At 45.5% G+C, this 16,399-nt stretch overlaps 1 protein-coding gene across 1 annotated transcript in view; it reads left to right on the forward strand.

Annotated features, from left to right (window-relative positions):
- The window catches only part of SPTLC2 (serine palmitoyltransferase long chain base subunit 2), a 475,564-nt gene that overhangs the window by 149,228 nt on the left and 309,937 nt on the right, over nt 1–16,399 (forward strand). Inside the window, exon 6 of the mRNA XM_069637917.1 lies at nt 12,553–12,677. Coding sequence (XP_069494018.1) covers nt 12,553–12,677 — 125 coding nt within the window. The remainder of the gene's footprint in view (nt 1–12,552; nt 12,678–16,399) is intronic.

The following is a 16,399-nucleotide window of genomic DNA, read 5'->3' on the forward strand; positions in this document are numbered from 1 at the left end:
TTCTCACATCCCACCTCCTTCTTCTGGTACTGCTCGCTAATCTATGCACAGCATGTGATCTAAGCAGATTCCACAAGCCTCAGAAGGGATACATTACTCATCGTAATCGTATTTCTGATGCTTGTATCTGCTTAGATTCACATGCGACCCACCCTTCCTCCCCTCCGAGAGAAGACGCATGATTGCTTGTAGTCTTACCTTTCTGTCTATCTGCTTGGATTATCTGTACTCGCGCTACTCCTCATGCTTCCTCATGTCAGAAAAAATACAATCTGAGGATCCTAGACGCGTGAGGGATCTTGGGTACAGTGGACGTCACACTAGGGATAGTATTACTGGCACGCCTGTGTCGACGCCCATTTTCGAGTTTCGAAAAACAAACTGTAATACTCCGCAGCTTCCACTAGATGTCGGCCTATGCACAGCATGTGAATCTAAGCAGATACAAGCATCAGAAATACGATTACGGTGAGTAATGTATCATATATATATATATATATATATATATATATTTCTGAGGCTTGTGGAATCTGCTTAGATCACATGCTGTGCATAGGCCGACATCTAGTGGAAGCTGCGGAGTATTAGTTTGTTTTTCGAAAATCGAAAATGGGCGTCGACACAGGGCGTGCCAGTAATACTATCCCTAGTGTGACGTCCACTGTACCCATGATCCCTCACGCGTCTAGGATCCCCAGATTGTTTTTTTCCGCCATTCTGGTCGGAAGCACTTCATCGGAGTTCCCTGGCTTTGCCATATTTGCACTTAAAACTAATTCTAATTTGCCCCGTTTTGTCACCCTTACGTCGATCAGCATCTCGACGCCGAACCGGGGAGGAGATCATCGTCGAAACCCGACGGATTGGGCCTTGAGGCTTCCGCCTCGGCTCGGGCCTGGGCCGCTGGCCTCGGCCCTACAAGTAGGGAGAGTGGGGGGTGGTACACTTCCACACTCGGTTATAGACACCTTCTTACCTACACACACTTGCCCGCTGCCCACAGGCGCGTATGGAGGGTACGCCCTTTCAGTTTTGCCCCAAGTGTAATAAGAAATACCCTTGGGTAGATAAGCACGCTACGTGCAACCTTTGCCTGCCCAGAGACCACCCCGAGGCGGGTTGCAGGGCCTGTAGCAGGTTTAAGACCAAAACCCTTAAGGACCGCTCCACCAAGCGTTGGGCCCACCACGCCAAGCTAGCAGCTATGGAGGCGGAGGGTACCTTCAGCGACGGCAGCGACGCCGGACTTTCGGACGGCGAGGGCACCAAGGCGTCGAAAGACAGCCTAACGCACGTCCCCGGCCTCGGAAGGTCGTCCGTCCCGGCGACTATGGGGAAGTCCCCCGGCGACAAGAGCGTTACACATACACACGCTAAACACAAAAAAGCCACCCGAGATTCGACGTCGTCGAAACCTCGGAAAGAGGCACAGAAGGAGCGGTCCGAAAGGACGTCCTCTGGGCGGTCCCGGTCGAGGTCGCCGCACGACGTCAGGTAAGCCTCCACACTTGCACATAGTGCCTCGCCCATTAACATCACGGAAGATCACTCGTCCGGAGACGAACACGACTTCCATCCCCAGCCTGCACCCCAGGGAAAGGGTACATCACTTGGGAGTAAGGAGGGCCCAGTGTCGAAGCCTAGTTCGAAACACAGGGATTCCACCTCCGATCCTCGACGCCAGGCGTCGAAAGATAAGGGAAATGGTAAACACACTTCCACCCACGGGGAAGGGGGTAAGCAACAAAGGAAACAACCCTTGCAATCCCCCACAACAATAGAACTGTCTTCCCCGTCCAAGTCTTCTCAGGGACAGTCCATAGAGAGTTCCAGCAAGGTCACCCCAAGCTCAAAACTCTGGTCATGCGAGGACATTGACAGAGTAATGTCAAGGATGTCCTCCTTAGCAAATTTCTTCGAAAGACACCCTGACCAACTCCTAGCTTTAAACCCTCAGGAATCTTCTCCCTCAGGTTCAAGGGACCCTATCCCTTCAAATAAAAGGCCCCGGGTCGAAACACCATTAAAGGCTTCAGACCCCTTCGAGGTCCAACCCTATTCTTGCCCTTTCCCTACAGGCCAAGGAGACTCTTCCCTTATAGAGGGCCAGGATTTTGAGACACCAGAAGATCTCGCAGTGTCAGATTATTACGAGGAGGACGAAGACGAGGATGAGCCAGAAAATAGCCCAGATATTTTCAGAATGGACTCACCAGTCGAAAGGGAAGCCCCAGTGTCTGATTCCCCAATAGATAATCAGCCCCTCCTAAATGAACTGCTCTCTCGGGCAGCTAACCACTTCCACATAGACACACAAGGTGTCCAAGAAGAGAGGGACTTCGCGGAGGAACTAATAGGGGAAAGGAAGGCAGTAGCCCAGACCATTCCCATCCTGAAATCTATTCAACGCAGAATAGCACCATCCCTTGTCAACCCAAACCTGACAAGACCTGTAAACCCGAGAGTAGAGAAGCTGTTTAAAGCTGCCCAGTCGGACCCTCTATATATTAGAGGCCAACTTAAGCCAGACTCTCTAGTCGTAACTAACACCCGCAAGAGAGCTGGAACCCCATTATCTTCCTCGGAGGCTCCCCCCGACAAGGAAAGTAAGAAACTCTATGGTTTTGGTAGAAAAGTAGCTTCCACGGCAGCCTACCAAACCAGAATCGCGAATTCCACCACACTGTTGGCCAGCTACAACTGCCATCAGTGGGAAGAAGTTGCAGCACTAATAGATTCCGCTCCCGAACCCCTTAAGAGCCAGCTAGCTCGCATTTGTGCAGAGGGAAGAAACGTCTCAGGCTGCATTTTAAAAGCAACTTTGGACGCCGCAGACAATGCGGGTAGAATTATAGCAGAGGGGACTGTCATCAAAAGACATGCTTGGTTGAGGCAGTCGGGATTCAGAGCAGAAACACAAGCTGCACTCTTAGACAAACCAGTGGAAAGTGATCTCCTGTTTGGAAAGGCAGTCGAGGACGCTCTAAAAAACGCTAAGGAGGAATTCGACACCCTCAAATCCCTTGGCCAATTAACTACAAAACCACCTAACCAAAGAGGGAACGGCAATTTTCGTCGCCCCCGCGGCCAAAATTCCAATAGAGGAAATAGCTATTCCCACACCCAGGGTACACAGTGGAACACCAACTCACAACAGTCTACCCAGGGGTATGGTAGGGCTAGTAGAAGAGGACGTGGTAGAGGCAGAGGCAGCCCCAGTAAAGGAGGCGGCACGCCTCCACCAAAGCAGTGACGCTCATTTCAGGGTCCCTTCCCATGCAACCCCAGTAGGGGGACGAATATCCAGCTTCACCCAGGCATGGGAAGGGATAACATCCGACAGATGGGTGCTGTCGACGGTATCCAAGGGGTACTGTATAGAACTACTGCAACGTCCCCGAAACCATCCTCCAAGACAAAAAGTCCACTCTTTAGAACATCAAAAGATCCTCCTCGAGGAAATCTACAATCTGCTCCTAAAGGACGCGATAGAACTCGTCCCAGGACACCAGGTAAACAAGGGTATCTATTCAACTTACTTCCTTGTGCCAAAGAAAGATTTAACAATGCGCCCAGTATTGGACTTACGGCCTGCCAACAAGTATGTCAAGCCCCAAAAATTCCGTATGACCACGCTACAAGAGGTAATCCCACTCCTAAAAAAGGGGATTACATGGCAACCTTGGATATGAAAGATGCCTATTTTCATATTTCCATGCTCCCGGCGCACAGAAAATACTTGCGCTTCAAGGTGGACAGTCGCCACTACCAATTCAAGGTACTGCCCTTCGGGATAGCTTCAGCACCAAGGGTATTCACCAAGGTACTGGCGGTGGCAGCTGCACACCTACGCAGGGAGGCAATCCCAGTGTACCCTTATCTGGACGACTGGCTCATAACGGGGGAAACCCCAGGAATCTGCAGGTCAAACATTCAGAGGACTATCGACCTCCTCCACGAATTAGGCTTCTCTATCAACGAGAAAAAGTCAAGTCTGGTGCCAAGCACCTCAAAACAGTTTCTAGGAGCTATCCTAGATACTCAGAAAGAATTGACCTTCCCCTCGGAAGAAAGAATTCGGAATATACTTCTGCAAATTCCGCATTATCAGTCAGGTCAACAGATAACAGTACGCAAAGCTATGCGATTACTGGGCATGATGGCGTCATGCATTTACCTGGTCCCCCACGCGCGTCTGCGCATGCGTCCCATGCAGGAATGGTTGGCGAAACAGTGGTCTCAGGTAAGTGGTCAGTGGGACGATCTAGTGGTCGTTTCGCCAACACTCGTACAGAGCCTACACTGGTGGACAAGAGAGAATCTCGCAAAGGGGAAACCCTTTTACGATCCCGAAGTACAGGCAGTGGTGACTACAGATGCATGCCTGACTGGGTGGGGAGCTCACCATCTCCACCACACAGCTCAGGGTCTCTGGTCTCACTCAGTAGCCAAGAACCACATCAATCTGCTAGAGCTTCTGGCAGTATTCCGAGCGCTGCAGGCGTTCGAGCCCCATCTACTGAACTTGTCGGTGCAGATCAGGACGGACAGCACGACAGCCATGTTCTATCTGAACAAGCAAGGAGGGACTCGTTCGCCAAATCTGTCCAAGCTTGCCCAGAAAATATGGATATGGGCACTCAGACGGAACATCTTCCTATCATCGCAACATGTTCCAGGGGAGCTCAATTCCCTAGCGGATGCTCTAAGCAGAGACTCCCTCCCAGAAGAACACGAATGGGTCCTTCACAGAGACGTAGTAGAAGATCTCTTCTCTCAGTGGGGTTTCCCCACTATAGACCTATTCGCCACAAGCGAAAACAAACAATGCCCAGGATTTGCATCCAGGTTCCCCCAAACGGACTCCCAGGGGAATGCCCTGTGGATGAACTGGTCAGGGATGTTTGCGTACGCTTTTCCACCAACTCTTCTCATCAGGAAGGTGGTGTACAAGATGAACAAGGAATCAATGACGCTCATCCTAGTTGCTCCCATGTGGGCGAGACAACCATGGTTTCCACACCTACGCAGGATGGCGGTGTGCGAGCCCATCAGACTCCCAGCCTGGTACAACCTTCTGTCCCAGCAACAAGGTCAAACAGTGCATCAGGAACCCAACTCTATGAACCTAGCAGCATGGCTCCTGAAGTCATAGAGTTTGGACATCTCAAATTACCACAGAGGTGTATGGACATTCTAAAAGAGTCCAGGAAACCAAATACAAGACACTGTTACTTTGACAAGTGGAAAAGATTCGTTATCTGGTGCCAGAATAAACAAATCAACCCGGTTGATTGCACTCCTTCCAACGTTGTAACATACATGCTCCACCTGCTGGATGCAGGGTTGGTTTTTAACTCTCTGAAAGTACACCTGGCAGCCCTCTCGGCTTACACCACATCCCATAACAGGGTCTCGTGGTGGAAAGTACCAGTGGTTAAAGCCTTCATGGAAGGAGTAAAGAGACTTCACCCTCCTATTTCGAACCCACCGCCAGGATGGGACCTCAACGTGGTGCTAGCTAAGCTCATGGGCCCCCCCTTCGAACCCATGCATAAAAGTAGTCTCAAACACCTGACTTATAAAACGGCCTTCTTAGTAGCCATTACCTCCATAAGAAGGGTCAGTGAAATTCAGGCTCTGTCAGTGCAAGATCCTTTCTTTACTATCCACAAGGACAAACTGGTTTTACGCACACACCCTAGGTTCTCACCAAAATTCATATCCAAGTTCCATGTAAACCAGTCCATCGAGCTTCCGGCTTTCTTCCAAAACCCACAAAGCTCGGCTGAGGTGAAACTACACACCCTAGATGTGCGTAGGGCGGTCTTATACTATGTAAATAAAACCAGACCGCTAAGGAAAACAGATCAACTGTTTGTCTCCGTAGCTACAGGCAGAGAGGGGGATCGCGTCTCTAAGGGCGCTATCTCTAAGTGGATTATCAACTGTATACAGCTGTGTTACTCTCTTTCTGAAAAGACTCTGCCTTTTACGCCAAGGGCCCACTCTACTAGAGGCATTGGGGCCACTCTGGCTTTCATTGCAAATGTTCCCCTCGACACCATTTGCAAAGCAGCTACTTGGAGCTCTATTCACACTTTTACTCAGCATTACTGCATTGACACTCATTCCAAGACAGATACACAAGTGGGACAAGCAGTTCTAAGACACCTGTTTGCTCATGACCCTTCTCACATCCCACCTCCTTCTTCTGGTACTGCTCGCTAATCTATGCACAGCATGTGATCTAAGCAGATTCCACAAGCCTCAGAAGGGATACATTACTCACCGTAATCGTATTTCTGATGCTTGTATCTGCTTAGATTCACATGCGACCTACCCTTCCTCCCCTCCGAGAGAAGGCGCATGGTTGCTTGTAGTCTTACCTTTCTGTCTATCTGCTTGGACTATCTGTACTCACGCTACTCCTCATGCTACCTCATGTCAGGAAAAACACAATCTGGGGATCCTAGACGCGTGAGGGATCATGGGTACAGTGGACGTCACACTAGGGATAGTATTACTGGCACGCCCTGTGTCGACGCCCATTTTCGATTTTCGAAAAACAAACTGTAATACTCCGCAGCTTCCACTAGATGTCGGCCTATGCACAGCATGTGAATCTAAGCAGATACAAGCATCAGAAATACGATTACGGTGAGTAATGTATCCCATATATAATCCACATTACTAATAATATCATAATACCACCCTCCTCTTTAAATACATGTAGCCTATGCTCTGATGCCTATAGGCTTATTCAGTTTGTAGTATTGAAATATTGAATTCGGTAATCAAAGTCTGTTTTCTTTCTGTGGAAGGATTTCTTAGGAAATGTCTTGACTTGTATTTAGCTGACTGATGAATTCAATCTTTTTTATACAAAAATATTATACATAAAAAATAACTTCTCCATAAATACTAATCCTAGTATTTATTGATTCAGAAAAGAGTTTATTGCATAGTTGAGTTAGTAACACTCAAAACGTCCATCTGATGAAAAATGTAGTCTCCTTAACAGATCGACTCAAGTGAAACAATTACCGTGAACAGTTCGTTTCCAGAAGGATTCAGACGACACGACGCTTCACGTACGCAGTAGTCCTGAAGGAACGATCGCTTTATGAAGAAACGTCACGATGCTTCACATACACAGTTGTCCTGAAGGAACGATTGCTTCCTGAAGAAACGTCACAACGCTTCACATACGCAATGCCATTGTCCTGTGATTACGATCACTTCCTGGAAAAGCGTCACAACGTAATTACGCGCACAGAGACGTATGCAGGGTTCCTTACTCTAACTTCTAAACCATGCACTGCGTATTTCTAACAGAAAATAAACGCTCGCGGTAGAACTGAAAACGAGCGAATATCACAATAAACAAACTAACAAGTGAAGCGCTAAAGAAGATTTACGCGCGCATTGTTAATATTACACGCGCGCAAGTAAATTTCGATTCAAAAATATGCGCAACAATGGAAATTCAAAAATAAACTCAGAACAATTTTCTTAAACCAAAAATCAATAAAGGTTAACGTAGATATCAGTCTTTTTGTTTTATAGTAATAACTTCGAATATAAATTTCTCGATGTAAAACTTTGTAGTTTAAATGACTTAGCTTGCTTCATCTGTTCAGTAATTCACAGATTTCCGGATAGCTTCATAAAAATTGTCCATTAAATTCTAAAATTTTCTTAAAGGATTACTAAGGATCAAATATACTTAAAAAAGTCACTGGAGCTAAGGAAACTGCAACCTGCCACTATGGCTACTAAAATGAAAGGCAGTTTAGAACTCTGATCAACATTCCAAACTACCTCATCAAATGTTTACTCCAATCACTGCTGCAGGACCAACCCTCCATCTTGCTTTGGGGAAGGAAGTGATTCCTGAAATCTCATTAAGGAATTTTTGTACAATTTTCTTATAATAAAAAACATAACCCAAACATCACACTTCTAAATAGAATTACCTCCAAAAGGTCTTATTGCTAAATGATGATTTTTAATTAAAATGTGTAATTAATTGATGTCTATGAGAATTATCTGGGAATTGTAACAGTGTCTGTTAAAGTTGTGGACCCTTGAAACTCTAGAAATATACCATGGAATCCTGACAGCTTGGCTGCAACACGTGGTTGAGGACCGCAAAATCGAGCTCTCTGGTTTGCAATTGATGAGGATTTATTCTGCTTTTCTGCAGATGGCTCCTTTTCTCTTAGCTTGGGAATGTGCTGGTTTTCTCGGACCTTGGCTGCGAGCCCTGGCCTGCTCTTTTGTGCAGCCTAGTTCTGCTTTTCGCCTCTCGTCATGTGACTTATGGCCTCCAGTAACCTCATTCTAGTTTATACTATTTCTATATATTTATACTGTGCTATGTTTGGTATAGGTTAGTAGGATTCAGATCTTCCAGGCTTCTTACCCAAGCCTGTAGTTCCATAAGGTTAGTTGTGATAAGCATCTGCAAGCTTGCTCTGCATCTGTTCTTTTGCCTTGCATTCAGCATTTCTGCACTTGGTTTATGAGAATATTTTTTTGAAAAAATTAAAAGCTTACGAAAGTATATGTGTCTGTCCTATCTACAGAACTCTGTAAGCATGTTCTTTGTGTCTCAGTGTAACTATGTGCGTGCCTGCGAGTTTGCTTCATGGCTAACGTGGCTATGTGGTGGTGTCGCTAATGACGTCAATACAGTGGTTTTCTGTTAGTCAATCTGATTAATCGAGATATTTGGAGCCATGATCAGTTTAGTGGCACCTGTATCCATAAACACATTGACTGGATAAGGTTTGAATGGCTATCTAAGAGAATCTGTTTGCATACGTGGATGTCACTGTTGCTCTTGGGGGCTGCCCCTTAGTATGAAGGGCAGCGAATGTCATATCTGGGACAACTGTTTACACTGGTCATCCCCCGCAGCGGGACCCCCATTCAGGAAAGTAAGAGTATGTGATTTGATGGAGACAAAGTCTGTTCTCGCCAGAACTTCAAGGGAGCCCTTCACTTTGATCAGGGACCACATAGAGCTCAATTAACCAGAAAGACCCTTTGATCCACAACAGACAGAAAGATGGGTGGAACTTAGTAGTACATGTTTTCACCCCTTTACCTTTCCTGTTTCAAAGCACTACCCTCTCTCGCATAACAGAAGATTGTTGGTGGGGGACCCAGGATTGGTTCATTAAGGTTGGCTCAGCCTGCACCAATCAATGGGGCCCATTTGGCTTTGAAAAAGAGCTGAGCCCCTCTCTTAGCAGATCTGAAGATGTTGCAAGGAGTAACAAGGACGCATTTGGACCCTGGCTGAAAGGGAAGTCTGCATTGCAGCTTCCACCAGTGATGGAAGGCCAGGATTTCCAAGAGGAAGCAAAATCCCTCCCCTAAACATCTCCCAGGGAACAGAGGGAGATGCTGAATCCAGAGGACCATCTAGCAGCTACAGTACCCAGCCAGCATACAGTGTGCCCTGCTAGGCTCTGCAAGCAAGCTTCCTAGGTGGGAAGTGCCAGAGAGTCTCTGAACCGAAAGGAGGACAAGGCCATTGCCTGCAACACTCTCCTCATCGTTGGGCCATATGCCTTAAAGGATGCCGCGAGTTCAGCAAAGACGTTGGGGGGGGGGGGGGGGAGAGGGGGAGTGCACCAACAAGCATCAACCAGCGTCCACTTTAACAACATTTTCGAGGCAGTCGAGCCCCTCGAGCTCCAACCGGCTGCACTGCTGACTGTTAACACACCGAAGTCACTCACACCGTCAGACGCCTCAACCAGTGCTTCAGACCCGCCAACCAGCACTGAGACGATTCCTGACCCTGAGCTGTCATGTAGGCCAGCCTGCAGCCGTCCGTCCAGCCTCGCATGCCGAACTGACTGCCGCCTGATACCCGCAGCAGCTGTCTCCTGTCTTAAACTTTGTCGTAGAAGCTGCAAAGCGCCCTGATAAGCGACTTGACACTGTCGAGCACCATGAACTCCTACAAGAATGAGGTACATTGTGGATCTGTTCCCCTGATCATTCTCCAAAGACCCCAGTGACATTTTACAACCCATTGCTCCCCTTGTGCTGTAACCAACTATGCTTAAATTGATGAGATTAATTACTTTACCAACTACCTTCCTGTCAGTATCCAGAGTGCATCTCTTTTCCTTATTAAAACGGTCTGCCCTCTGTATTCCCTTACAGGGTGGGTTATATTTTTTAGTGTGGTAGAACGGTCTGTTGTGATAGTAATAATGTAGATATTTTTATACAACTTTGACTGGACAAGCCCTTTTATCATTGGGTAATAATTGTATTTTCGCTGTGTTTCAACTAACCAACAATCCACGACCTTACAGAGTTAAATCTGCCGTTTCGTCCACGTTACCAAAATTGGACAAGGAGGTTTATTATTTACTTGCGTTTCCAATCTGTTCGGATGCCTTCTGGTGTACTAGAAGTGTGTAGTTGATGGTTTAGAAACCAATTTTCATCCCCAGAAGTTGAATTGTCACTCCCATAAGTGAGAAACCTTTGTAGCAGTGTTTTGATGTCTTCCTCATCCACTTTCCTGTGGAAAGAAGATGCTTCTGAGCTGAAGAAGGCTGGAAAAACATAATTTTAGCCAAAAACGAGACCCTTTTCTTTAAGTGATAATTTCACTTCTGGATATTGCAGTTAAGAGCTTTGGAAAGGCTGTTTCAGTACTGGTACAAAACTGGTTCTATGACAGCAATACCATGCAACATCACCAGGCTGGTTTTAAAAGGTGCACCAGTAATGTAGACCAAGCATTTGTATTATATCTTATAATACAAAAACATGTAGTATTTAATAAACCAAACTTATACTTATCCTTTGACTTGAAAAGAGCATTCCAAGGTATACCGAAGCCAGAGCTGCAGATATTTTTAGAAAGATGAAATGCTCCCAAATTGCTTGTTGCTATTGTGTATATACTACAATCTAATCACAATTCGATGGGGCTTAGGAACGAGAATACAGAGCTCTTTATGGTCAACAAAACAGCCAAGGTTGTGTACTGGGCTCAATATTATTTTGTTTATTATGTTTATTAATGGAATAGTCATACATTTACTTTGCCTGCCTTCATACACTTTAATGATTAATTCAGAATTAATACCAATTCTGCTGTTTGCTGATGATTCAACCTTACCCTCATCCCCGCCGAGCACTTGAGAGATTAAGGGGGGGGCTGTTGTACAAGAGCAGATGCGTACATTTAATGAATTCTGTAAAGAAGCAAGGCTTGAGCTGAATTTGGTGAAAAAGAAAACTCTGCTCCAAGTATAGAATTATAAAATATTGCATAATCTGGCCAATGGTGATGTGCTAGAGGAAGTCAAATAATGTGATTATTTTAGCATTCGTTTTTACTGAGATGGCTCAGGGGCTTTTCAAAAGCAAACTGTACATTCAATCACACTGATGAATCGACCCTAGTTTGGTAGGACCTTTGGAAAGAAGACAGTAGGCCCAACATTACAATTGCATAACCAAACACTCTGTATCGCCTGGTGCAGAGATATGGGGTTATTGTTGTACATCTACTCTAGCCACTTTCGAGAGATTTGTTTTTAGAACTGGTTTTAGGGTTGCCCAAGTCAGTCCCAAATGCAATTGAGTTGGGGCGCTACCAACAAAATCTTGAAAATTAAACAAGTGTTTACTGGCTATGTTTGCGGTTAACACCAAACATTTAACTCCAAATATATAAAGAGACGCTTTATGAAGTAACAACGGGTGCAATGTAAAAACGATGTGCCAGATACTCTTGGTCCTCCCCCTAGTATGATAAACCCGAATTGTGTAGTGGTGGCTCCACGGGTATGATTAAAGAACGCTTTGAATATAATGTAATGCAGGCTGTATTGGGAGGGTACCAGGTATCCTCTTAGCCTATATTTAATGACCAAATATCTTGGGCAGTATGAGGGATACTTGGATCGACTCACAGGACCTTCTATACATGTTCATTGTTTGCAAAATTGCAGGTAGACACATTGCTGTTGGCCACATTATGGAAACAATGACCTTCAACAATGTGTACCTAATGTCTGTTTGTTTTACACTTAGCAACACTTTTTATTTATGGGCCCATCATATGCTAGTTTAAGATCCAAACATCTAATAATATTTTTGATTAATTATGGTATCAGAGATTGGAAAACCGCTTTGATAATGTGTAAAAGTACAAAGAAAGATGATATTTTTGCTACAGAACATTTTCTTAGACAAACCACAGAGCAAATGAGACCGGTTTGTAAGCACAAATAGTACCATGGCAGTTCAGTGATTGCTGTAGTTTTGACTTGGTTTGTGGTAAGATCTCAATGCCGAGATAACTATGCATGTACATATTGTATTACTTTGATGTTGATTTTATGACAAAATGGTCAAAATAAAGCTAGAATCATCATCATGATAGTAAAGTGAAACTTGATGGATGCGTACCTGTCATTAGATGTTGATGGATTCCTCTTCTCACCTGGCAAGGTAGATGTCATACCCATCTTTTTTTTATAACTAGGCTCTGTCTTTCTACAGGCAACCTGGACAATCATGAGCAGCTTGAGAAGCTGGTGGCCAACTTCTTGGGGGTGGAGTCTGCCATGGCCTATGGCATGGGCTTTGCGACCAACTCCATGAACATTCCTGCCCTTGCCAGCAAGGTAGGTTTAGGTCATTGCTGTACGTGGACCTCCGAACACTGCTGTGCTTGTGCAGTAAGTGTTGGGACTGTATGCAAGAGAACTTTTTCATGAAGCACAAGATGCTAATCCATTCATGGTCTTGGAGGCTCAGGTCTAAGGGAGGATAATCTGCAAAGAAAAGTGCCCCTGAAGAAACAATGGGTTGATTTTCTAATCTTATAGATACACAACCAGGTTATGAATGGAATTGTCCTGTTTAAGTCCCCCACTTAATTTGACTGACTGGTCGCAATTGATAATTGCACTTCCAAAATACCTCTTAAAATAACTCTGGACCAAAAATATCAGCTCTAATGATTCACTCTATCTTCAGTCCAATCCCGCATCAAGCGCCTGTCAACAGATATACTAGGGCTCAAGGTAAAATGCTAAATTAACCTAGTCTCGGAACAAGTTGTGGGGAATGTTTTTGGACGGATTTCCAAATGTGTGTGTTTGTGAATTCTGTGCCATGTTGATACTAATGATACTAAATGCATGTTCAGATTGTTCTTGATATTTGGATGTAGTTTTCTTCATTCCCCATTAATATCTAAAACTAGGCTTTTCTGCCATACCAGCTTTCTGTCTTAAAATGGTAAATGGTGCGGAAAAGCAGGGTTGGCATTCTTTGATCCAGTTTCAGAAAATGGACAGCGCTTTTGTTTTTTTGTTGGAGGGTGTGCCATTGTGATTTGTACTAGCAACTCTACAAATCCACAGGAAGCCATTTCATCACACAATTGGACCCAAACCTAGTATTCAATGTGTTGGCATTCCAAGGATGATGTAATGAAGAGGATTTTCTGTGATTGTTACTGCTAAAAGGTCACCGGTTTCTCTGTACCTCTCAATACTATGCCCATGGCCTCTACATTAGGATCATCTTTGTGATCGCTGGTGTGGATTATCCTACAAGATCTGCTGCTGCACAGATCACATGGTTTGACAACTTTATCCTGTGTGTGTGTTAGTCAGTGGTGTATTCATATTAGTTCCCCCTCCTTTTAGGTGCACAAGGTTCTCCAGTAAGTTGTTTCTATTGCAGATATATGGTTGTTGTGGAGTCTCATTAAAGATTTGAAGCTGCAGATGATTTGTTGAGCTCTCTTGTGCTCCATGTTGCTCCTTCTTTCAATACCCTTTTATTCCAGATATATTGGGTATCTGTCCCTTGGTATGCAGACTAGTTAATGCAAGTGTGACAATCTAGCAGTGTATAAAGGGGAAGCTAGAGCACATGTGAGGCACTGCACATCCTTGAACTTGGTCTCACCACCCACCCTCTTTGCCAGCTTTTTCTCTCCTCTCTTTTTTTTCCACTGCTCATGAGCCCCCTTGCTGGCTTTTTTGTTTGTTACTGCTCACTATGCTTGGATTTTAAAGTGAGTCTTTTATACTTCTGGCACCCTCTGTACTGTTCCTGGCCTTCGGTTTATGCCACTGTCATTGGGTTTGTTATGCATATTCAATGTGGGTTAGTTCTACAGAACTGACCCATAGTTTGCCTCCAGTTGATGGACCCTTACCACCTGTGGTGAGAATTCATTGTTTGCTGGGCTATATTTTCTTTCTCCAGCATTGGATCTTGCATAGATTCAGATGCTTGAATATTACCCGTCGTCAGACTGGGCATCCTCCGTGATGAAAATACAGATTAAAAAATGTCTAATATACACACATTGCTACATAACCATGCATGTACATAGCCCATTATGGCCTATGAGACATTCTATTGTGTAGTACCTCCACCTCATTTTGGTCCTTTATAGCCCCAACCAATGAGGTGGCAGGGATTAAGCTCTGCCCTGGCAGCCATTTTCAGATTTTTCATCGCAGTCTAACAGACATAGGGAATCCTCAAGCTTTCTGAGCTCTTCAATTCTTTCTACTTTTTGTGTGGAATATATTTTCAAATATATTCCAATTTGTTCCCCTGTTTAGGGGCTTTGGTCTCAGGTGGTTTTTGAGACAAATATCTCTTGTTTTTGACCCAAAATCGTTGTGTAAACCTTGTCTTCAGAATGGCTGCATCGCAGGATGTTAAAAAGCCTTCTCTGTTCAGGGACTGCACAAGGTGCAAGAAGAAGTTAGTCTACATGAAAGACCCCCATGAACATTGTATTTACTGCTTGTATCTACATGACAATCAGAAATGTGATATTTGCAAGACTTTTTCCAACAAGACTTTTCAGGACAGGCACAGAAGTCTTCTTTTACATCTGGAACCCAGGGATCGATCTTCGGACGAAGAGTCTGTCAGAACCGCTCCTGTCCACTCCAGCATTCCATCTGAGAGGCAAACTTCGAAGAGAAGGTCCTCTTCAGTGGAAAGGAGTTCCTCTCCCATTGCCAAAAGTAAGGGGAAGCTGGAGTTAATACCTTTTCTACCTACGCTGGACTCCTCGAGCCAGGAAAAATAACATTCATCAACCAAATCTACCTCCAAAGGTAAGGAGCAGTTTTCAAAAAGCCGGTTGGGGGTTGGGGGGGGGGGGTGCTTTTGTCGACAGGGAAACCGTCCACAGGCGATGTGAAAGATAAAGGCCCGTCGTCGGCCACACCGTCGACGAAACCCTCATCGACGATGATTACACATAAGACATTGTCTATGGCAAGATCCTCATCATCGGATTTATTGTCCACGAACAATTGTCGACGAAGGAAACACACCATTCGGCCACGATGTACTCCACGAAACGCTATTCCATGGAGCACTCGTCGACGGGACCATCCGAAACACATTCGATGAAGCACTAGTCGATGGGCGAGAGACCAGCCAAAACACATTCATCGACTGAACGCTCGTCGACGGGGAAACCATCCAAGCAGCGTTAGTCGACGAAAGTACCATCGAAAACTGAGGAATTGGAGCCTGAGGCGTCTTCCACTCACCCTAGGGTGACACCTGTCATTGAGGACAGTTTCCTTGAGGCTGCTGAACCAATGGTAGCACAAGTTTCTCCTTTGGGTGACATGGCAGAGCTTCCTGATCAAAATTCTCCAGGAGGAATTTTGAGAGGCAGAAGTGGTGGAAGAACGACCTTGTCCTTCCCCCTAAGCAGCACAGTCCCCCTTCTCAAGTACATCGTTGAGAAGCCCAGGAGGAGAGCTTCCCCAGGAGATGCTTCACCTCTGGATGATCTGGTGTCTTTCCACACAATAATAGGCAAGGCTGCAGAATTGTGCAAAATTCAGGTTACATCAGAGGAAAAGAAATCTGTGCTTTATGAGCACAGGGACAAATGCAGGAGGACGATTACCACCATTCCTCTCCTCGACACCATCTGGGAGTCCGGATCCCAGATCTTATCTACGCCCTTGTCTACCCCGGCTCTGGTGTCCAGACCAGAGAAGAAATGGAAAGCACCCAAGTCCGCGCTGCTTTGATTGAGAGGTCATACAAAACCGGACTCTGTTATCACAGTTGAGGCTAGGAAGAAGCTTGCCAATTCTGCTTCGCCGCTGTCGGCACCACCGCACAAGGACGGGCGTAAGCTAGAAGCCATGGGCAGGAAGGTATCGGCTTCGGCGTCGCTTACCATCGGAGCGGGTAATGCGATGGCCATGGCTGGGAGATGATATTGCGAGCTTTGGCTACGCATCTCCAAATTGGCTAAGCATTTACCACCAGAGCTTCAGGAAGAGGCTAGATCAATAATCGCTGATGGTGAAGCAACCTCTGATCATATCATCGACGC

Source organism: Ambystoma mexicanum, chromosome 14 (genome assembly GCF_040938575.1).
Source record: "Ambystoma mexicanum isolate Mex_15411 chromosome 14, UKY_AmexF1_1, whole genome shotgun sequence".
NCBI classification, from domain to species: domain Eukaryota; kingdom Metazoa; phylum Chordata; class Amphibia; order Caudata; family Ambystomatidae; genus Ambystoma; species Ambystoma mexicanum.